This window comes from Phalacrocorax aristotelis, chromosome W (assembly GCF_949628215.1).
Source record: "Phalacrocorax aristotelis chromosome W, bGulAri2.1, whole genome shotgun sequence".
NCBI lineage: Eukaryota > Metazoa > Chordata > Aves > Suliformes > Phalacrocoracidae > Phalacrocorax > Phalacrocorax aristotelis.
Genome location: NC_134310.1, coordinates 12,032,233 through 12,057,159, shown reverse-complemented (window position 1 = coordinate 12,057,159; position 24,927 = coordinate 12,032,233). Strand labels below are relative to the sequence as shown.

The window sequence follows — 24,927 nt, the reverse complement described above, 5'->3', positions numbered from 1 at the left end:
TTGCAAATATCTGCATGACCATATTTAATTTAACTCAAAAGGGGGAAATCCATACATGAAGATAACACTTAAACATACTTTGTCAGTGTAGGTCTTCCTCTCCCCTTAGCATCTGGATACACGTACTGTTTGTGAAGGTCCATGTAAGGCAATCTTTTTGAAAACTCTACATTTTCCCCCAAAAAACTAAAACATCTTTGATGGTTACTACTCCTTCCCACACCTGCATTTGAAAATGACACAAACTGCCAGATGTATTGTTGCAGCTGAGCTTTGCTTGTGCAAGACCAGGCAATAAGGAAGAAAGTAAGTATAAATTACACTTGTGTTCCTTTGGTCCTAGGATGAGCTACCAACAGTGCAGAGGCAGCTAAAAGGCCCTGAGAGGTTGTGACAGGCAAGCTATGAGACTCCATATGGTGTGAGAACCCATACTACCTAGAGGTATTGCAGGTCTTTTGATACAAACACTTGCACCTGCTTTCCAGCTATGTTGCATGGCCAAAAAACTGGAGATGAGCTGAACTGACTCCAGGATCTAACACAAAACTCTTCATCATTCCCAAACATTTAACATAACAGGGAAAATTAATCCTACTTGTGTGAAGTAAGTGGAGTATAACAAGGAACTAATGCTACTAACCAAAAATGAGAGTTGTTGGGTTTTTTAAAATACCTATTATTCTGTGATATGGTCTCTGCTTAGCACCATTCAGAGGTAGTGCACATATGCAGCATTATTAAGAAAATGTAAACAAGACAATTTGAACATTGCTTTGCAGAGTCAGGTCCATTCCCTGAAAACAAAGTCAGTGTATAGCTGTGCATTTAACTGGCATGTCCAGTTACTGAGACTGAACTACGTGCATTTAGGCATAGTTTCTTGATGGTTAGTTGGGTTTTTTTTTTAATTGTCTTTTGACATTCAGACCTAATCTCTAATCAGATTTATATTTAGCCTCAAGATCCAAGATTTCTGTAATCAACTAAATTAAGTGCTTTTAGCGACATCCACAGTTCTGTAGAGTGTTAAGGTCTGCAAGTTTTCCATTCCTCTTTCCATGTGGTATTTCTGAAAAAGGCTTTGATTTTGCCTTTGAATTAAACCTCCTAATGAATGCAGTGTTCAGAGTGCTGTTCAGTAGCCACTTCAGTACAGAATATAAAAGATGATAAAACAAAATGAAGTTTAGCCTCTTATTGAAAATAAACATGAAGTTAGTCTCTAATTGGTAGAAAAATGAGCAGAAATCAGAAACCTTCCACAACTGACAACTGAAAAGACACATCCCAAAATATTCATCTTTAATTGACACATTGGTCATTCTTGCAGGGTTTTCTTTAAAGGGATTATCCTGGGAATGACACCGATAGCATTAAATGATACTTATTTGTGTTACATCTCATTTAGCCCTTTATACATACATTTATTATACCTGAAAATGTATTTTTTTAGATACCTTATAACAGCATTTCTGCATTATCAGTTCATTTTCTCCTCTTTCCTGGATATATTAGTTAGGAAAAGGAATTCCCAGTTTGTAACAGACAGATTAATTTACATGTTTTACTTTGTCCACATAGAAAAATGCAATTTCTAGATCATTGAGGCATATGGATTATGAACAAGACACTCCAAAAAATGACTATCCAGATGGGGATATAATTGCAAAAATCTTTTATGTCAAAGTCAGGATTTCACAACATAACATGCTAATGAAAAATCCAGTAGCACCTGAAAGATCAAGGTAGCTGCTGCTATCACTTGCACATACTTGAAAAAGATTTAAGAAAAAATTAAAGAGTAAAAGTACATTCTCCAGAGAACAGCAAGTGTATTTCAGAATAAAAAGTGTATTTTTGATTATTTTTTTTTTGGGAGGGGGTGGTATTTTTCTTATTTTTTGGGGTAATTTTTTTTTTACAAGACTGTAGTTGCCATATAACAAGTTATACATGATGTGACTGCTCTCCCCTCCTATGCAAGTTCACATTCATGTTTTCAGGTTATAGTACTCAACACTGTTTTCTGGTATACATATTCCCATAGTTTCATCAAAGATAGATACAATGCATAATACCTGTCTCTGGGAAAAGTAATGTTTCAAACAGGCAAACTCTTATCTTAAAACAGAAGTGAAGAGGCTACAGTAGGTATAACCACCTAAGTATGAACTTTAGGTTGCAATTTCTAAACACTAACCTACTGTAAATAAATATTAGCAATACTCTTTGCAATAGGATTTTATTTATATGTGCACGTATGTCCACCTTAGCCCATATTTATGTTTGACAACTATTTGGGAATTCAAAGGTGCATCCCTCAGTAACAGTATTATTTAAAAAAGGAAAGGAAGGATATCTACAGAGAAAAGAAATTCTCAAATATCAATTTCCAATTTTAAATTTAATTTCAATAGGAAAATATTAAAAATGTGCACATCTAAATTTTTCCATGTTCTGTATATACTTATGTGTGTACATATACATAGAAATACTCATGTACCACACATATTCACAAAATTTAAGTGGAAATATTTCTATCCACTATTTTCCCACATGTAAATGACATCATATCATATAATTTTAAATAATATTACATTTATTCCATCATCAGCTTTCTGTGGTTTTATTCTTTCTTCATCCTTATTATGTCCACTGAGCATTAACAGGACAGATTCTCCTTGCACTTCCACAGATGTTATGCCAACTGAATGTTGCTGACATCACATCAAGGTTTACAGCAGTGCAAGTGACAAGAGAATCAGGCCCAAATGTCCCCAGGTAAATTAAAAACCAGTCATATCTGCTCATCTGGACCTGATGAAGATATACACACCACCATCTAAAATCCACCAAATGAAAAACACATAGCTCACCACAACCAGTAGCATGCTGAACCAAGCTCCCCCCATCCCTTTAATAAATAAATAAATAAATTAGTTGAGAAAATCCCCTAAAAATATGGAGAAAACATAAACATACAGTGTAATACATGATGGTTTAGCATTTGACCTAAACCATTTTTCCTGACTAGTCAGGGGACACCTGATAAATTACTGGCAAAGAAAAAACCCCAGTATTTCAGAAATAAAGCATGTATTTCTGATATAAATGAGAACCTGTGTGTATTATATGGTATATACACAGTACATGCATAAAACCCAAACTTTTCTAGTTTTGAATAGCAGTGTCTAAGTGGAGAAAATTGTGTTGTACAAATTTAATAAGTAGCTAGATTTCATGATTAACATTCAAATTAATTTGGGGAGCAAACAAAGGTTGGTGCATCTTTCAACTTTGAAGCCTGACATTCATACATTTTTATAAAGCCCTCTTCAGCATTACAAGCAATTTATGGAATGTACTTTGATGCAAGACACCTGATACTTGGCTTACCTTTCAAAGAGGGTAAATAAATCTATTATATAAAGAAATGTACATTTGTCAAAAGTCTGTTAAAATTACATCAAAACAACTTTAAAACCTGCTCACTGAGGATAATTAAATTAGATTTCCTGTTTTTAAACATTTAGTTAGCAGTTCACAATATTGCCTGGTGCAGTTTCAATAAAGATGTGATATGAAGACTCATAAAAGAGTAACCATGTTTCCATTTCAATTTGTTATGACAACAAAACTTCTAGAAACAGATTTCTTGGCTGGACAAATTCAGTGTATGAGTAATCCCTTGCAATAACTCTATGCCCTTAATAAACAATGCTCTCCATAAGCCATTTTTCACAAAACCTGAAATTCATGTGACATTCTGAAAAAGTCTCACACAGAATAGGTTAACAGTTAATTGAACATAGATGGTCGATATACGTGTCATGGCCAGAAAAAAAAGCAACTGGCTAGTTCTTGTTGTCTGTGCATGTAAAATTTTACATTTAAAATTCTCAGGGGTTTTTTGTCTTTTTTTTCCTGGGGGACTCACCTGCCATCATTGGTTGGCTTCAAAATATAGTTAAGTGGAAGATAGTATCTCACTGTAATTACATGGAATTCATATGAAAAAGTTAACCTTACATTGGACAATATAGTGGAACATCAGAGTAAGCTCCATAAAGAAATACGATATCTTCCAGTATTCATATATGTGTATACATATATCAAAAAATCCCTCAAAAAACCCAACTAACCAAAAAAAAAATCCCAAAAGGAAGAACTTTATACAAGCTGTTATAGTAACTTTGTTTCAATTAAAGATGCAGCTCTCACTCCTGGCAAGAATAAATTGGTAACGGCACTGCTGCTCCACAGTGGAAAGTATCCTGAGAAATTATTAAGAACAACAAAATACAGGCCTGTCATCACTAAATTCTTGCACAAAACACAGCAATTAAATCTCTTAAATAAAACAGCAGATAACCTATATTGTATCTATCACAAAAAAGGGATGTGACCTGGGACACCTATAATTCTTCCATCACTGATAATGAGAAAAGGATTGCATTCAGTTACTGTTAATATCTTTCAAGTTATCTATGGCCAATAATGTACAAGGAGGAAATTTGTAATTCAAGTTTGTTATTTTTTTCTTCAACTAGCTACAAGCTGAGTTCTAAATTTTACATTGAAAAAGGACTCAAATTTAAAACAAGCCCTCTTAGAGGAGCATTTTCTAATTTTGTGCAACTTTGTTGTAGAGCCCAACACAGTCCTATGAAGAGAGACAGTGCATTTTTAAGCTGATTGGCACTGAAATCCCATTTTCTTTAGCTGCATTCTATTAGCTTGGCCAAGTTATCTCGTAACTCTGTTAGTTCAAATATTTTTCCATCAAGAATATCTAAAAGTGTCTTCAAGTTATTGCGAAAAGCTTCTTGCTCATTCCGACTTTTCTCCAGACGTTGCTCTAGATCAGACAGCTGGCCTTCCAGGTCTTTGTTTCGAATTTCTACTTCCTTCAGAGAAAACACATAACATGTTAATGTGTTGTCTGCAAACAGAAAGCAGTCTAGCCTCCTTCTGGTATTTGTGTGCTATTTTTGTCAACTGGTTTTTGAAACAATTTGTGACCCTTTAGAGTTTCCACTAAGCCAAAGCCTGACCCCAAATTGTTATTAGGATTGCATATGTACTGTCATTTCCTCCATGTTTTTCAGTAATTCATCTGAAGGACAGAAACTTTTGGACAGGGATAAAATTTAGTCAGTGACCAATGGATGTGATATTTAGGTAAGTTATTGCTTCTATCATTCAGAAATATGCCACCTACTGAAAAAAAGCTTCTCAAAGGTTTACTTAAAGTCAAATAGTCCCTTATTTAGACTATATGAATTGCTCAAGTACATAGGCCCCATTAAATGGTCTCATATAGAAGCTCATCTGGAATACTGCTTTATGGATGGAGGAGTACTACCTTACTCCTGTCCCACATTACAAACCTTTTCACCCTGAAAATTAAGACAGAAACATAAACTAGCAAGACTGAAGTCAAAGTGAAATAGATTATAACAAATTTAAACCAGCAAGTGCAAGCTGAATGTCTTGTCTCATTGCACTGTGCCACAGAGCTCACACCTGCAAGCTCTGCAGTAGTGCAGCTGTGGGAGCAGGGAAAGCGCATGAGCCACCAGTGCTGTACAGACAAGCTGTTCCCATACAGTGGGTGGAAAGACAAAGCAGCAGCATGTTACACATAGCTGAGGGGATCCGACCCTGAGCAAGCTCAGCTCTCATTCACGAGGAAGAGAAGCCCCCTCATGCCAGCCAGCAGGAGGGGAGCACTGTCTGCTGGGACCCCTCACAGCTCTGGCTTGTGCATGATGGTAGGGAGGTCACAGCTGCTTTGCTTTGTGCAAACTGGATGCCCTCTCTTTTATCAAATTACTAATGTAGCAGTCACATGGGTCTGGAATAGCATATTGTTATTTGTCTCATTCATTGCGTGTCTCATAAATTCATGCTGAATTTCATAATTTCACTTATGAAAAACAGTCTCAAAGGTAGCACAAGGACAGTGCATTTAATACTCCATACACCCTGTGCAGCCATTCTCTGGAAAAGTGCACAGTAAAATCATATTTACATACATTAACCTTTTTTAAACACCGCTTACCTTTACAGCGTCTTTGTGTCACAAAGCTTTAATGGGCCTGCTCTGAGTTTTTACAACTAGTTTCACACAGCCATAGGGTAGGGGATTTGGCAGCAGCCATTCCTCCCAGCACAAGCTTTCTTTCTGCCCTCCTGCTCTCCCACTGTTTTTGTTATGATTCTTCTGTCTCCCTCAAAGCTAACAAATACATTCATGTTTACATTAGAGAGATCTCAGCTAACCATAAGAAACAACCTGAGCCATACAGAATATGTATTTGGGCAGTCAAGAGTAACAGGTATAACTTGGCAGCTTTGTGTCAAAGTCTGTGGCCTTTCCATCTGTGAGGGGTGTGATGGCAGCATTCAGCACCATCTGCTGCACCCCTGTCCAGAGGAGGATGTGGCCAGAGTTCAGTGTCAGCTCCTAGCCTCTGCAGGGGGGGAGAGCTCTGGGACACCCAGCAGCAGTGCAGGTGGACAAGGCAGAGCCTTGGGGATCTGATCTCCTCATAGCTGTGGTTGCTTGTGCAGCCAAGGGTTGCATCCAAGCTGAACTGGAATACCTTCCTTATTTCTTGTTTGTAAATGAGCAAGTTAAAAATTACAGAATTTTGGCCACTGGCCTTGAACAGCAAAGCTGAGAGCAAGAATTACCCCTTGCTGCCAGGACCAAGAGAAGAATTAATCTGTTTAACACTGAATAATATAGTTGTCAAAGCATTAAAGGAAGCTAACTGAAAAGAGTATTTGTAGAAACAATATAAATTAAAATATATAAATGATTATGTAAGGATTAACTACCCCACCGTTGCTATAAATGAACAAGCTAACTGATTATAACCCAGTCCATACACTCTGTAGACTCTCCTTCATTGACTCCTGCACTCCAAATAGTACTGACAAGCACTACCCAGAGTAATGACTGCATGGGTTCAAGACCCTCTGAGGCTGAGTGACTGTAGTACAAGAAGAAAAGGGAAATTCAGGGTCCTCTCAGCTCTGCAGGAATGACCTAGTCCTTTCTTTAGCTCACACAAAACTGATTGCTGTTTTTCCACGTTTGGTCACGCTTCTTGCTTCTCCTGTCACTGCTCCTCTTCTACTCACCAAATGCATGTGCTCTAGGAAGTCTCCTTGCCACTGCTCTTGCCCCAGAGATAATTAATTTTTGTAAGTAGGCAAGCCAGTGATGAAAGGGATCACTGTGGAACAACTTAATGGATATGTATATGGTTTTATTTCATGACATCTGAGCCTGAAGAGCAGCCCATTGGCCTGTATCTAGCACTGAACATCATCTTTTAGGCCCTCCTCAGACACTCTTAAACTGAGGAATTGTTCTGCTCTGAGCTGTTAGGTGGGAGCACCCAGGTGAAACCAAAAGCTTTATGTTAGATGTAGGAACTTCTACCCATATTCAGCATAAGGTGTTTCCCTTTAACTCTCCATTGCTAGTCCTTGCCTTGTATCTCTTCAAACCAGAAGAGTTCCCTTCTTTTGTTTAAACTTCCAGCTTGCATACTTTATATTCCATTCTTGATATCTCTTTCCTAATCCATATATATTTAGCTTCCCCAAACACTGCCTCAGATATACTTTCTCCCATACTTCCTTCTGTTTTATTTGCCCTAACCTGTGCTTAACATATTTAATGACTTCTGGGTAGTAGAACTAACTGAAATATGCCATGAGCTGTTGCTTTTAATTTCTGGAAAATACTTCTTCTCAAATTTTACATTTGATCCTTTTACATATTTACCCTAGATTAGTATTATTGATTTTCGCAATAGTATTGCATTACAAATTCATGTCCAGCTCATGTGCAGTTTCCTATTACAAGTCAGTGTACCTCAAAACTGTTGCTTCTTGATGGGAAGAAATGGAGAGGTGTCCATGTGATATAATCTATTCCCCTAGTTGTGACATTTAACTTTATTTGCAATTAATCTCATCTCATAATAAACTAACTCTTCTGATACATTCAGGCCCTTTACAAGGTTTATTTTGCATGGTTTTTTTCAAGCTTTTCTTACAGCAGAGACAATCATTTGTCATACATTGTTTTCTTTTAGAAAAGAAATAAATTATTAACAAGTTATGTTTGTTGTTTGCACTGTAATAATCTTTTATAGAATTCAGTGCAAGGATCTGAATAAAATATTCAAACCATACACAACAGCTATATTTAGAAATCAGCCACAGTAATAAAGATAGCCTGACTTACTGTAAGAGTCACACTGATCATAAATCATTGATAGGTCTTCTCTACATTGCTAATGAAATTAAGTAACAAGGGCCCTGATACTTATCCTTCACAGTGATAACATACTGCTCTTCACTGGAATTTGTCAATGATGGATTTCTGATTCATTCCCTGAAATGAGTGTGTCAGAAATGTAATACACCTTGAAATAATAATTTCTTTGCATAGAGTTTTTCATACAGGATATATTAAAAATATTTTAGAGTTACATAATCCATTTGCAAACACAAGAGGGAAAAAATCAAGCAGAAGAAAAAAGAGCAGGATAAACAGATACAGACCCTGGAAACAATCACCCTGAAAACAGATGATGAGTCAACTAAGTGAACAGATGTGAGATGATTAGTCTGGAGCTACAGAAGAAAACACCATTTCACCGATGTCACAGATGTAGGGTGAAGTGGCTCAGAGAAAGTCAGTATTATCAAAGCAGGAAGATTATAGCAAAGCATAGATTCAGTGTCTTTTAGACAGGCTGCATCAGGTCAGTAATAAGCTTTAAGCTGAAGAAAGACAGCTTTTAACTTGGATCCTAAGACAGCTTTAAATTTATTTGAATAGATATCATATAGAACCATTTTCAGAAACTGATCGCCTACAACGTGACATATGGAAATATATACATAATATATCCATTTGGTTACTAAAGATATAAATATACCAAAAGGAAGCTACTGACTTTATAAAGTATAATTTTTAATAAAACCATAGCATTTTCTAATTCTAAAACATCTTCCATCTCTTACTAGTCTCATAATTCTAATGATAGCTAGTTCTCAGCTCATTATTAATTTTCATGTGATCTTATGCTGAAATTATTGCATATGCTAGTGCTAGAACAATTTACAACTTTCATTATAATCTTCCTTTTAAGTCTCTCAGATAAGTTTCTTTTCAGCTGAAAACTCCCATGCTTAGTCTAAAGCCAGCAACAATTTCTGGAATAGTGGAATAGGCAGGCTCATGTATATTCAAAACAGTCTTTAAAGGAACACTGTAGTAGCATACTTTTTCCAAATGATTTGTCTTAAGAATGGGGAAAAATGAATAAACTAATTTTGTTCTTATGTGGTTTATTCTGTAAGTTAAAATGAGATTCAGGGAAGTTCCAATTCATGTAATGCATTTCAAAGAATATCTGCTTAACGATTTTTAAGCTGTGGATAGTCGGACAGGGCTTGTTTTCAGTATGATTTAGGTCAAGCCACAGAACAGCGAGGGTCACCTTTCAGCACTTTGGATTTGGAGCTATTTAATGCTTGAGTTTCCAGTCCTATCAAAACTCTGAAGTCTGAATTCAGAGTTTAAACCCAACTAAGCTTTGGGTCAGCCTCATTCAGAAGACAGGTTTCACAAGGGAAGCATGTCTGTGCTGGCTGGTCAGCCCAGTGACAGAAGGACAGGAGCTCAGATGTAGCAAGTAAGGGTATACTGAGGGCATACTGCTTCCAGTAGGCTGAGGTATCTGGCTTTACGCAAAGTAAAGAAACAACCCAGAAAAAACAAGTAAAACACAATGCTTCTAATTCCAAGAAAATGTCAGCGTGTGTTTTTGAAGTCTGTACTACACAAGAACACTTTAACCTTTACTTTCTCAAAGCACATTTAAAAGCTGAATACAAACTCATCCCAACATGATGATACATGGCCTGACAGTTCAGTGACACACAAGACCTATGGGAAGACACTGCAGTGAAAATGAGACCAGAATTGCCTAGAACATGTATCAGTGAATCACATCTGCTAGCCCAAGTGTATTCTGTGGACTTGTAAATGAAATTTGGGTCTGTCCCCTCGGGAAAAAATAATGACTTACAGCAGGTGGAAATTTTGGTACAAATTCCCAAGGAGCATCCTGACTCACCACCTTGCAACACAATGTAACTTACATATTTATCTGGCACCTTCGGTGAATATAGCACAAGTTGCTGATGTGAACTGATCACTTGATGATCATTTTTCTCTTCTGTCTAAATTAAGATGATACACTATAGCTCACCTGTAACTTCTGGGTCAAAGAATCCCTCTGTGCCTGGAGCTTTCCGACACTGTCAATTTCTTGCTTCAATCTTTCTATTTCCTAGAGGAGAAGAAACAACCTCACTAGCAACACATTACCTGGCTTGGCCTCAGTGCAGGTAAGCTGGCTGCTGCTTCTTCTCCTGAGCAAGCCATTGCAATGATATAAAAACTGGCAGTTAGCTACTGCCCATCATAGCACATGAAGTTTAAGCCCTGCTCCCAATATTCCTGAATCACAGTCCCAAAACAGCAATTCTGTTGTGAATAAACAACAATACAGATAAGGATTTTCTTTGCTATAAAAGTCCAAGTCTTTCTCTCCCACACAAAAGATCTGAAGTAATGTTTTCCTAAAAAATTAAGTCCTTGTAATTAGAGAAACAATGTTATACTTTAAATTCTATTATAATCTATCCTCCATTTTTCCAAGAAAAAAATCCAATTTTCATCTGTGAGCTGCTTATTATGTCACTAGCAGCAGGGCTAAGCATCAAAAAATTGCCTGCTTTAACCATTGATTTCTGTAAAAAGAGAGTATAAGAAAAACCTTTTCTTAGCTTACTTTCAGGATACAAGAATAAAAACAGTTAATGAAACTAAAAGGTATCAAACTTAAAACTAATAAATACTTTTCCCCAGAAGGGCATAGTCACCTACCAGAACTCCTTTCAGAAAGATCTCTTTCCATCCAACAGCTCAGCGTAATTCAAAAGCACATGGGCACCAAAATGGGAAACATTACCAACCTGAGGCTAACCTCTTAAGTATGAGGGAGTTTGGGAGGGTATTCTGTAACTATGGTGCCTCTCACGCATCCTCCTCGGAAACACCTAACAGCAGCCCCATTGGAGGCAAGACCCTGCAAGATACACTGCCCCTCTGAACATGCACACCAGTGCCCACTGTGTCTGTCGTTAAGGACTCAAGGGATCTGGTCTTACATGGGGCAAACAATCCTTCATAAGCAGCTCCTCTTCCACCTCTTTTTTCTCATCCATAAAGGGGCGATTCTCAATCACTCTGTGGCACAAATCTGCTTTCCTCTAGGACCCATTCCCAGCACAGGTGTTACTCCAATTCCTTTTATTTTCCTGCTGCTGGTCCAGTCCAAGGCAGATGGCACAATAAATATCATCAAGTTACAGGCTGGGGGTTTGGCATATATTTAGGGAAAGGGCTGATCTTAGGGATCATAATAAAAGTCAGCTATATTAACATAGCCTGAAAACGACATTGATCTATTACTTGCTCCAAACTCTACTCTCCAGAAAAAGGAAAGCATGCTTATGACTGCTTCCCTTCTTCATGAATTTGGACTGTATCAGTGTGATGACTGCTCTGTAGAAACTACATATGCCTCAATGCAGACTTACTTTTGCAAAGAGAGATGCTTGGTAAAAGCAAACATTTAAAAAACGATACTTTTTTTTGTTGTTCAGATACCCAGCTCTGTATTGGACTGATGTAATTATATACATGGGAAAATATTAATAATTTAATTCAATTAAAAAACAAAAAATAGATTTAATCATTTCAAAGAAGCTGAAAAATGGATTTTACTTTGTAACATCTATAGGAAATAATACAGTATTTACCAGCCATCACAAGTTTAATATTGAAAGCCTTTAGAAATGACGTAACAGAAAAGACAAGAATAAATGTTAGTAAATACCTCTTCTTTTTTCTTCAGCATAGACTCTAACTCCTGTATTGTCTGGTTTAATTCTGTTTTATGTGTGTGGACTGCATTGGCTTGACTGCTCACACACTCTAGCTCAGTCACCTGTTGAAATAAGTAGAAGCAACACATACAGAATTAATTGCAACAAATTCAAGGTATTATTCTTTGCATAAATAGCTGCATTTGAAATATACCTTTAGTTCTGGGTGATTTATGTTGATTAAAATGGTGAAGTTAACATAAAATTCCTTAAAAAATTGTTTTGCATAAAATGGTTGCTATGACTTCTAATGTTTACTGCAATATCTTGGAAACAATAAATTTAGTATGTTGCAGGCTGAAAAAACATTAATTAAAAGTTATACTTACTAATTATTGAAAAATTTATGAAAGAAGCTGAATTACCATTTCAGAAACAGTAATGATTTAACACAGATCTGTCTGCCTAACTAGCCGCTCCATCTGACGCTTTTTAATGTTGAACTATCTTAATCAACTAAGCCACAATGCTCATCTACTTCCTAGCAAGCCAATTAACATTTCACAGCCTCAATTTCTGACTCAGCATCAACAATGAAATAGCAGACACTCGGCCACCAATGTACAGCTGCCAACTTCTTACTTCCTCTACTTTCAGATCTCATCTCTCAGTCACAAAGCCAACAGCTAATGGCACAATTTGGATTTGTACAGTTCCTCCCTCTTTATTAGCAGGCAGTAAACACATACCTGTAAGGATGTCTGCACTAAAACCTTTTTCTTTAGTAACAAACTGTTAAAATATTAAAAATAGAACTAATTTTTTTCCCAGAAGATATGTGCTTGTCAATCTTAGTATATAGTCTTCAACAGAGCTGCATCATCTACCCACAGTAACTAACAAATCTGGCCCCAAAACTCCTTTGAACAAAGTATATTTCTGTTCTACTCAATTCTGCAAGAAAAACCTTAAGGTCTCAATTTACCTTTCTCAGAGAAGTAGCACCTAGACAGAGGGCATGTATTCTCCAGGACAATTTTATTTCTTAGATAAAAGAACATCGGTGCCCCTCCAGCACCGATGTAGTCTAGCTAGTGAAGCCATTGTGATGCCAGTAATTTCAGACTCTGAACTGTTTGTAGGCTAAAAAGGTAGATTACTGAGTGCAGGGAAAAGTCGAAGGAAAGTCAAGATGAAATAGAAGAAAATTTAAACAAAATCCCTATCAGCTTCTCCTTTCTGAGTCACAGAGCATGAACTTCCCCTCTAACAGCTATGACAAGTCTAGTTTCTCCTACTGGAAAACTATGATTAGACATTTTTGCACATCAGGCATATAAATTGAGAGAAACTGAGATTACAGCAAATTCTTGGGAGGGGTAAGGGGAATGAGGGATGAGGAGATAGCTTGGTAACGCAACACCCTACCCCTCACCTCCAAGAACTATCATCTTATTGGTTGGAATTGTCCCAAAAGAAATATCGGTGCTAGTGGCAAAAAAAGTAATAGCAGTTTGCTCAGTTTTATATGCCACTGAGCATTACAACTGAAGTCTTGGATAATTTTCTCAATTCACTTCAATTACACAAAAATATATCTATTTAGATTATTTTTGTCTGCTACCAATTGTGACTATTACAGTATTTGCCACTATAATTACACAAAAAACAAACAAGCATAATTGCAACACACCGACTGGGATAAACCTATATCTAAACAGTGTCTGAACTAACACCTAAATACAGCAAGAATCACAGAGGCATAGAATAACTTCGGCTGGAAGGGGACCCTGGTGGTCATCTGGTCAAAGCCCCCTGCTCAAAATAGGGCCAATTTTGAAGTTACATTTGGTTGCTCAGGGTCTTGTCCAGTCAAGAACCCTTCACCATCTAGCAGAGCTGCCGCAGTTGTATGTAGGTTCCTGTACTTCTGCCAGTGTGGCTTTATGCAGAGCTCTAGTTCATTCCTAAGTTTTTCTGGAACTGTCAAATTCATGCACCTTCACTCCTTCTGAAGTTCAACTTGTTAAACATTTCCATGCTTTTCTGCTGACCTGAGTCTTGGATTGGAGGTGGAAGCCTCTGTGAACCCAGGGCTAGGGTTGTTATGGGAACACAGGGTCAGACCCTCTCCTAGCCATTGGTAAAGACTGGAATGTTGCATGGTAACCTCCAAGAAGGTCAATTTCTCTTTTAAAGCTGTTGCACTTGGCAATACTGGCTGGCTCTTACCAAGTACTGGCACAGTGAATACTCACACAAAGTGGAAGAGCCTCAACACGAGAGACACAAGAAAAGCCGGTCCCTGAACCACCTCTGCCCTAGCACCCAGTGCCCTAGAAGCAGGTACAGAGGTGTCCCATCCTGTGACTAAGGAAGGGCTTGGACCCCACTGCTCTCCACATGGTGTCCTCTGGGCTGCTACACGTGGTGAGGATACACATGTTGGTGAGAGCCTGGGGTCCAATGAGGCTGGTGGATTGAACTGGGGTGGATGAAATGTTATGGCTCTCAGCTGCATGTATTGTTGCTGGCTGAAAACACCTCACACTGCAGCCCTGCCGGCTGCGTGGCTCACATGAACACTCCCCAGTGTACTCCGGTCCATACTAAGTCAAGATACCTATTGAAATTGCTTAAGCAAACACAGCTAATTTTGCTTGAGCATAGAGGGAGTGCTTTCACAAACCTTCTTGCCAGCAGAGGCAACCACCATCAGAAGGGCAATTAATTACCCACACTAAAGGAGCTGTGATGTCTTACTCTGGTCCAGCTTGTCTCTGGGCAAATGTCCATCTCTTACTGCTTATGCAAGAAAATAATGCATTGTTCAACTGTTTTGTTCACTGTTCATTGAAAAATCAGTAACTTGGAAAAAAAGAACAAATTCAATTAAAAAAACCAGGTTTACTTTAATCACAGTCATATTTAAATGCCTGTTCCTACAGAGATCTGAAAAAAAGTCGAATATCTTAATGATGTTCTCTTCTTGAATGTACCTATATAAATGAAAACTGTATTGTGATGCTTTCAAAAAATCTATAGAGTAAGATGGGCTGGAAAATGATGCGATATAAAAAATATGCAATTGAAAACAGAAGCAACAAAACATAAAGATCTAGGCAAAAATCTAGATAGCATTTACTTGTTCTATTTCCTTGTTTCAAATTGAATTTATTTTTGTCATGACCAGTGGACCAAAAGTAATTAAAAATAACTGTTTATGTATTATGCACAGAAGGGAGCTGTCGTGGTTTAGCCCCAGTCAGCAACCAAGCACCACGCAGCCACTCGCTCACTCCCCGCTGGTGGGACGGGGAAGAGAATCGGAAGGGTAAAAGTGAGGCAACTCATGGTTTGAGATAAAGACAGTTTAATAGGTAAAGCAAAAACTGCGCACGGAAACAAAGCAAAACAAGGAATTAATTCACTACTTCCCATGGGCAGGCAGGTGTTCAGCCATCTCCAGGAAATCAGGGCTCCATCATGCATAATGGTTACTTGGGAAGACAAACGCCATTACTCCAAACGTCCCCCCCTTCCTTCTTCTTCCCCCAGCTTTATATACCGAGCATGACGTCATATGGTATGGAATATCCCATTGGTCAGTTTGGGTCAGCTGTCCCGGCTGTGCCCCCTCCCAGCTTCTTGTGCACCCAGCAGAGCACAGGGAGCTGAAAAAGTCCTTGACCAGTGTAAGTGCTACTTAGCAACAACTAAAACATCTCCCCATTATCACCACTGTTTCCAGCAAAACTCCAAAACATAGCCCCATACTAGCTACTACGAAAAAATCTAACTCTATCCCAGCTGAAACCAGGACAGTATCCACCCCTTATTCCATACCATTTACATCATGCTCAGGTTCCACACTATCCAATAAAACCTCATTAACTTCCACCCCCCTTCCCATTCTTTGATAAAATACACAGATATCCTTTAGTCCACGGCTTTGGTCTCCATCTGTTCTTGTGGTCACTCAGGACAGGACAGGTGGTGTGTTGCATGGAGTTATTGGGCACCAAAGCCAGCTCAGGTCAGGTCACTGCTGCACTTGCACTGCTTCTTGAAAGGCTTGTCCTCCATTGATTCGGGTGGTTCCTGCTGTAGTAATGCCTATAACATGCAACTCAAATCACAGGTTACAACAATTTAAAGGTATATCCATTACAATCTCCACCCCTGGCCCCTTTGGGCCAGGTTATAGGTTTTAACATTGCAATGAACTCCTCCCCTTGCTCCCAGCCTAGCTAGCAACAAGTGGTTTCTGCTATAGTAATTTCCATAATAAGTAACTCAAATCCTGGGTTAGAACAATTTAAAGGTATTTCCATTACAATCTCCACCCCTGGTCCATTTGGACCAGACCATCAGGTTTAACATTGTAATGAACTCCTCCCCTTGCCCCTGCTCTGGTTTGGACTTATCCAAAAGACAGTAAAATGCTTTAATCTGATCCTCCCACATGCTTCTTTTCAGGGACATCTCCTCATTCAGTGTTTCATGTTTAAGAGCAAGGCTCAATCAGTCATTCAAGCCTTTGCACAGCAACACTAAGCAATGTACCTGTGATTAAGCCTTTTTTCCAGTACAGAATTCATACTGAAAAAACAGTCTTTGAACAATAACTGATTAAACAAGGTTCTTCTATTGTGCTATCGTAAGACTGCACTGACTTGCATATCTGAAAAAAGTCAATACTGTGGCTTTGTAGTTGAGACTAAAAAAAATATAATTGTTCTTAGCTTCTGCTTCTTTACTTTTCATTTATCATCCAGGTAAGGATTGTACATAGGGAAAAAAATTCTGAAAGGGCTTTTTAGTGACTATTTAATGAGCTAACTGTTCTTGTATATGGCCATTATTATACTTAACTGCATATTTCAGTGTGAAATGCATAAGCTGAAATGAGACAGCAAGGCAACTTCTTCTGGAAGAGCTTAGAACTTCTCAGCAGAGGCCATTCAAGAGTTTTCTGGAAATTTTGATCTAGGGTCAACAGCCTATAAATAGAGGGGGATACCAGGCAGAAGTTTTCATTGTAGCAGATAGCTAGCACATGCTGGGTTGCTGGGAAGACTGGAGGACTGAGACTTTGGGCCCCACATAACACAACAAGGAGTTACAGACTTGATGTGAACTTAAGACCGTGTGCTGGTTTTGGCTGAGAAGGGGCTAATTCTCTTCACTGTGGTGGTTGGGGAACTTTCCAGCTTCTCGCACTCTGCCGCGTCGGCGGGATGCTGGGAGGGACAGGGCCACAGCTGGGGCAGCTGACCCTGACTGGCCAATGGGATGTTAATTCCATACCATGTGACACCATGACCAGTATATTAAGGGGGGCAGTTGCAGCTCAGGGAGGTGTGGTGTTGGGTCAGCTGGTCGTGAGTGGCTGTGTTGTGTGCAGTTTGTTTTGGTGGTTCATTCCCCCCCCCCCCAGGTTTCATACCTCTCATTGCTTTCCTTTCCATTGCATTTTTGTTGCTGTTTTTTAAATTTTAATTATTAAACTGTTCTTATCTCAACCCACGAGCGTTACCCTTCTGATTCTCTCCCCCATCCCACTGGTGGGGGAGTGAGCGAGCGATTGTGTGGGGCTGAGTTGCTGGCTAAACCACGACAGACAGTTACTGCTCAAAGCATCAGAAGACTGAAGAATCTCTCAAAGAACACAAACCAAATCAAAGCATAAAGAAACCAAGAGAGGAGTTTGCACCAAATCTCAACACAGACAACTGCTTCATGAGTGAAATGACAGAAATATTTCTAGTGGTAACCCTCCCTGAGCAATTACAGACGGAATGAATCTGAGCTGTTTGCTGCAGGTTGATTCATTTTTTTAAACCACTTTCTTGAGATAAATTTGTACACTTCTGATCTCAAACAACAATATTTTTTATTCAGCCTCTTAAATTCAGTGCCAGCAGATCATGAAATTCCTTCTAAACTTCATACAGAAAGTACTTCAACTACCACAGAAACACAAAGACAGATTAGAACATATTTTCAGTGTAGCTGTAGCCTATTTTATAGATATACCTGACACTATTAACTTATTCCCTAAAGATATTTTTATCCCTTATATTTATTGTGGAACGCAATATCCAAGGTCTACTAATCCAGGCTACAGTGCAGAACAGGCAGAGTGCTCACATGCAAGACTGAACTTAAGTATTAATTATGTATTTTTATCTGGTTGAGTTACATCCCTAAATGGATCATAACTGTGACTGTGATATTATTATTCCATCAATAATTCAAGATGAACCTCCTACAAAGAAGAAAAAAAGCCCTTTGCTTTCCACAATGAGAAGAGAAATTATGTTTGTGCTGGTTTATATTAACTGGGGAAGTTGGCGTGGCACGGGGCAGCGTGGTTGCAGCTCAGGGACTGGCGGCATCGGGTCGGCGGGTGATGAGCGGCTGCAGCAATTGTTGTTTGTTTTGGTTGTTTATTCCCCCCCCCCCGGGCTTCATATCTCTCTCTCTCATTATTTTCCTTTTTGTTATATTATTGTTGTTGTTGTTATTATTATTATTGTTTTATTTTAATTATTAAACTGTTCTTATCTCAACCCACAAGTTTTCTCACTTTTACCCTTCTGATTCTCTCCCCCATCCCGTCAGTGGGGGAGTGAGCAAGCTGCTGTGTGGGGCTGAGTTGCCAGCTGGGGCTAAACTACAACAATATTGCACAGCTCAGCAAAACTGGGAATAACTGCATAAAGGTTCACATAATTTATGCAGAAGAAGCTTCTCAGTTATTCATGGTGGACAGTAAGATGCAAGACAGCATGCAAACAAGCTGATCATAAAAATACTTTTAGCATAGCTTTCAAGAATAAAAGCTCTGGAAAGATTTTTGGTGCTAAGAAATGTGAAAATGCAGAATACAAGGAAAATTGCTTTTCAAGGTTGCTGTTGAAAGAACAAAAAGTGCACCATAGTATTATTCATATACATCACTTTGACAGCAAATTAATTATTGTAGTTTTCCAAAATTTACCCATAGATAAAATGATAACCTGGGGGCAGGGGGAGTTTTGTGCATTACCAACACTATAGTACTTTTTTCAACTGAGAAAACAGTTAAAGATTTTGCTGAAAAGGACACCTTTTTCTATGTGGGCACTGATGCTTCAAGCCACAGAAATATCAAAATGTTTTCCACAGTTATTCATTCCTACATGGATGAAAGAGGATTAATCCATCATCTGCTTGATTTTTGTGAAGAAAGTAATGAAACTGCAGTTGGAATATTTGAAAATATAAGAAGTGTACCAAAATCGATGCTTTGAGCTTCAGCTATGCCTTATTATTTGCAACTGATAATGCTAATATTAACTTCAGGTGACATCCTTTTCTCCGCAATCTAATTAGCAAATATTTTTTCCAGCTGTCTGGCCAGCTCATGAAATACATGCAATAGCAAACATGATACAGATATGTCATCCTTTAATCCTGAGGATTTAAATCCAGTAATTTCCTCATTCTCCAATGGAGTTTTGGAATTATAGGATATATTTTATTCTACAAAGCTTTGACTACATAAAAATGTTGTGGCATGTTTGTGTATGTTTTTTATAACTTGCAAGTAAAAGGATCTTAAATAATTTCTTAGTTTTTTTAGAAAGATGATTAAGATGGGGGTGAGGGACCCTTCAGTTTGGTTGGTTCTTTTATTTCTTTTCCAAATTATAATCTTGTATATGACACTTTTGTATCACCCCACATTTATTGAAAGTGAATTCCCAGAACAAAAACCCAATTAAATAGTCTTGGGTCCTAAATGCAAATCTGCTCTAAAAACAAATCAAGGCAAACAGAAAAAGACAGAAAGGACTTGCCTTCAGGTCACCATCCATCAAAAAAAGCCAAATTCACATTTTGATTTCAGAAAACAAAACCACCATAACCTGATTCACCTGCTCTGTCTGAAAAGGGGCCATCTTTTCAGTAAGCTGTATTAACTAAGGGGTGAATCTTGATAAAGGCTAGATGTGGATTATTTATATTAGGAATCATGTATAGAAAGGGGGCTGAGAGTACATGCTGGATTTCAAAAATCCTGTTCTAGGAAATGCTCTGATACTCTAACATAAAGACTGACAACATGTACCATTTCAAAATTAATATGGGGCTTATGATATGAAATGGATACTGGAGGAGCAAAAATGTACATCTGAGAGAAAAATACATATCCCCTGAAATAAAATGCTCGTATTTTTTCTTTGGTATCCCCTAATTCCATGCAAAGAAGGTGGCCAGCCTCCACAATGGTTTTTCTTCTCAAGGATTTTTAGAATATTACTCTAGATTTCTTTTTATTAGGAACTAGTTCCGCTGTAAGAAGGATAACGGACCTCATGCAGATAATTACAGCCTGCTCTAAAACATAAACTCTTTTTTAAGGCAAGATTGTAATTTCAAAAATAAATATTAAAAAGTCACTATATTCCCATGTCTTCTAAAAACTCAACTATCAGTTAGAACAATAAGCCTTTCCAGATCTTACTGTGTTGTAGAAAACCCTAATACTCTCCAGAACATCTCTCTCGAACATTTGGTCAGTATTTAACATTATGATCTTACTTGGGCAAGAACTGCCTTTTTTTTTTTTTCCCCTTTTAAGGAGTTTCTAGTGCAACGAGAATTTGCTTACAATTCCAGTTGAGAGAACTGCATATGTAAAAATATGGACTTAGTTGTACATTTTTTTTTTGCACTCAGGATTGGTCCACCTGCACACACATTTGTTTCAATTAAATGCATAGACAAATACAAGCAAAATGGTAATCCCACTGTTTTGATTAAATTGACAAACTAACCATATTTACCCTGCAAAATGCTCATCTATTTTCTTTATTAGACAAATGGTACCAAACTACTATCTAGACACATGCTAATTACAATATCTTAAGAAGGAAGTTATACTTGGATAACTTTTTTCTTTAATGAGTCAAACCAAATTTAAATATGTTTGGATTGTTCAGTGGGAGTAGGAGGGACACAGTCTTAAAGGGAGGATGACAAGAGATAGGCATCACATTAAAAAGGTGCATTGCCAATAAATTTTTGCATCATAACTCCATTAATAAATTTCTTGTTACCACACTTTCTGCCACCTTATTTCATAGTTCCACTTTTAGAAAATATCCTTCCTTGGTCATATAAAACAGTTATTCACAGTAGTCCCACAGTGGTGCTAATAAATTTTTCAATAAGCACTGACTTCTCAGCAAGTAAGAAGCCCACAATACGGGCTCTGATTCAGCAAGCAACTTTATCACACACCTCCATGTTCAAAATTGAGTTTTAGTTATTCAATTATTAATGCATCTGGTGAAAACATGGAGGTGACTGCTAAGGGGTTTGCAAAGATTTTCTGTAGAAATTTTTTTGATAATATGAGCAGATGGCTTATATGGCATCTCGTACTCCTTGTGGACTTTAATAACTGCTTTTATAGATTCTTGTTTTCTTTAAGTAGCACAGAAATAGCCCAGTAAAATTGCCATGGTTTTATTTCTCTATGTTCATGCATTTTTTTAATATCCACTTTAAAATTTCTTTTAACAGGAATGAAATTAGGGTCCATTATTTGTCAGGTGTTTCTGATGACTACATAAGATGTCCTCATACTTATTTGATTCATTGAATGAAAGAACTGGAACATAATAATCTAATTTTAACTTATTTCTTAGGAAATCCTGGTAAACAAACAAGCTAGAATTCAAGAGTTTTCCTCTCTGTTCTTTCAGGAATACCCAAGAGCTTGATCACTTGCCTTAATCTCTTGTTATCTCAGGTTTCTTATCCTGCAGATGAATGATCTTCAGGGACCGCAGCTCTTTTATTATTGCACAGGTGTTATTACTATGCGTTACTGCCCAGTGTCATAGGATGATTTACTTTAGCAGTTAGCATGCAAGAAAAAAATGTATAGTTTTCTTTTTTTTCACAACAAAATTGAAACTTTGGGTTACTTTCCATAATTCATATCACCATACAATCCTTTCCTTTCGATGATATCAGGATTAATGCTAGTACCAATGCTATTCTGTTTGTCTGAAGTAGCTCACTTCAGGTTTTTTTTTTCTGTAACTGAGCTGTTCTAAATTCATGAACCCCTTTTTGACGTCAAAAAGCTATGCAAGGTGTGTTGGAGTGCTCCCCAACCCTGTTTAAGGGAAATCCTTGCTAAACTGCTTCTGAGCAGATTAGAAGAGAGAAGGTTGAGAGCTCTAAGTTAAGCTCTTGACTGGGCATCACATCTCCCCATAATTATTATCTCTTTGTATTTTAGAGGGAAAAATCCATACACTCATTTAGTAAAGTTTTGAAAAATATCATGTCTGATAAAATATCAAAGTGCAGTATTTCTGACTTAAGCTCACAATATATCAGAAGAGAGCACAAATCTTTAATTTATTGAGAACTTTGCACTCAGCCACACTGAATGTGTACTCTGTTTCTTCTCAGCTCTAGGCATTATTAACACAGAGAACAAATGGGAGAAGGAAGATAAAGGCCTCAGAGAAAGCAAATAAATGTAGGTTAATATGAAAAACTGGACTGATGGATGAGGAAATCTTATACTTAATCAGAAATGGCAAATAATAAATGAAATTAATTTTTAAAACTTCAATCAAAATCAGAGGGGGCTTTTTAGGTTTGTTTCTGTATTTTAAAAAGTGTAAACAATGTGATACACAAAAAATATTTCAGTCAAATTTGAAAACAAGTATAGAATAAAAAAATGTTGGGTTTAAAATAATTTAAAACAAATTAAAAAGCAAAGTTTACAAGAAATACTACACAAGCTGAAAGATGGTTTATCACAGTGAATGAGGAAAATAGAAAATAGAAGGGTGAGATATAATGTAAAATCAACAGATATTTATAAATAAAAGATGACAAAGTTCAAACTGTGGAAAAAGGTGCCGTAAGAATTTGACTAAGAAGACAGTATTAGCAATAAAAAATATTTTTTTTAATTTAAAGAGGAAACTATTTATGTAAATAAGGATATTTATAAGGCTATTTATGTAACAAGGAAACTAAAGATGGAAATAATAATGTGTCGTGGTTTAGCCCCAGTCAGCAACCAAGCACCATGCAGCCGCTTGCTCACTCCCCCCTGGTGGGACGGGGGAGAGAATCGGAAGAGTAAAAGTGAGGCACCTCATGGGTTGAGATAAAGACAGTTTAATAGGGAAAGCAAAAGCTGCACACAGAAACAAAGCAAAACAAGGAATTAATTCACTACTTCCCATGGGCAGGCAGATGTTCAGCCGTCTCCAGGAAAGCAGGGCTCCATCACGCATAACAGTTACTTGGGAAGACAACCACCATCACTCCCTATGTATGTATGTATGTATGTATGTATGTATGTCCGTCCGTCCGTCCGTCCGTCCGTCCGTCCGTCCGTCCGTCCGTCCGTCCGTCCGTCCGTCCGTCCGTCCCCTCCCCCCCTTCCTTCTTCTTCCCCCAGCTTTATATACTGAGCATGACGTCATATGGTATGGAATATCCCATTGGTCAGTTTGGGTCAGCTGTCCTGGCTGTGTCCCCTCCCAGCTTCTTGTGCACCTGGCAGAGCACGGGGAGCTGAAAAAGTCCTTGACCAGTGTAAGCGCTACTTAGCAACAACTAAAACATCTCCGCATTATCACCACTGTTTCCAGCAAAACTCCAAAACTTAGCCCCATACTAGCTACTACGAAAAAATGTATCCCAGCTGAAACGAGGACATAATGCAAAGTTTACTAATCAGTATGTACTACTACACCACACTTGACACAGGATACGAGTCTCCTGTAGCTTGCAGACAGATGACTTGGGAACCAAAACTTGTATATAAACCTAAAGCACGTAAGGAGCGAATGCCACAATTATATATAAATCACATAATTCATTATTAAATTGAACTAAATATAGCGGCTAGTGTTGACAGTACCATTGTTCATTTTGGAGGCCGCTCTATTTTATAAAGGACTATGATCTTGTAAGTGAGCGTATCCCTCCAATGCATATGTATCTACACACATTCTTCTTCTCCAGTGGGCAAGATGCTGTGACAGCCAACTTTTCCATATAAAACAAGAACCAAATTAAAATTGAACATGCAAATTAATTTCCAAACTTTTGTTTCTCCTTGAAATATTTTCTTTTCTATGAGCATTTCTATTCAACTTTTCTCAGCAAAGCTTCTTTTGTATCAAAACCTATTTTTCTTTTGAACTAGCAATAGATGCGAGTTGCAGCATGGCAAATTCCAATTAGCTATTAGGAAAAATAATTTGACAAGAAGGGTGGTCAAACATTGGAATAGGTTGCCCAGAGAGGCTGTGGGATCTCCATTTTTCGAGACTTGACTCACAACCCTGGGTAACCTGACCAAACTCTGGAGTTGGCTCTAACTTCAAAGCTGGCCCTGCTTTCAGTGAGGAATTGGACCAGATAACCTCCAAAATTCCCCTCCATGCTAAATTATTTGGTGATTCTGTGAACTAAGGCTGGGGTTCCTTTCATCTGACTATATGTATGTTTCTAAGACTGTCTTGATGATTATCCTATGGAGAAAGACGAGCACTTACAGGAGCAAATTCAACTCAGCACCTTAGTAAATTTTCTTAGACTGGGATACTTATTGTTCATGCTTTTGTCTCTCCATGAATTTCAAGAAAAAAAGATTACCATCTTAGACTCGATGTATAACTTCTACATAATCTCAGGTGAGATGGATTCCAATTTGAGGAACATTTTTTTGATCAGTTGCAGCTATGTGTTTATACTGAGTTTAACAGATAAACCTAACAGAAAGATAACATAATACAGTGACTTAACACTGCTTGCTGCCACATATACCATAACCAACAGTCTCCAGATCTGCCATTTCAAAAGCACATTTTCTATCTGTGTAACAGATGC

At 37.8% G+C, this 24,927-nt stretch overlaps 1 protein-coding gene across 3 annotated transcripts in view; it reads right to left on the bottom strand.

Moving 5' to 3' along the window:
* Positions 1–1,252: 1,252 nt before the first annotated feature.
* The window catches only part of LOC142049403 (homer protein homolog 1-like), a 126,960-nt gene continuing 103,285 nt past the window's right edge, over positions 1,253–24,927 (bottom strand). Inside the window, exons 7-9 of one of the 3 annotated variants that reach the window (XM_075077097.1) lie at positions 12,006–12,116; positions 10,311–10,391; positions 1,253–4,910 (exon numbers count right to left, since the gene is read on the bottom strand). In XM_075077097.1, coding sequence (XP_074933198.1) covers positions 4,722–4,910; positions 10,311–10,391; positions 12,006–12,116 — 381 coding nt within the window. In that variant the 3' untranslated portion in view covers positions 1,253–4,721. Of the gene's footprint in view, positions 4,911–10,310; positions 10,392–12,005; positions 12,117–15,425; positions 16,998–24,927 lie in introns of those variants that run through there. The other 2 variants (XM_075077098.1, XM_075077099.1) reach the window with 2 other exon arrangements.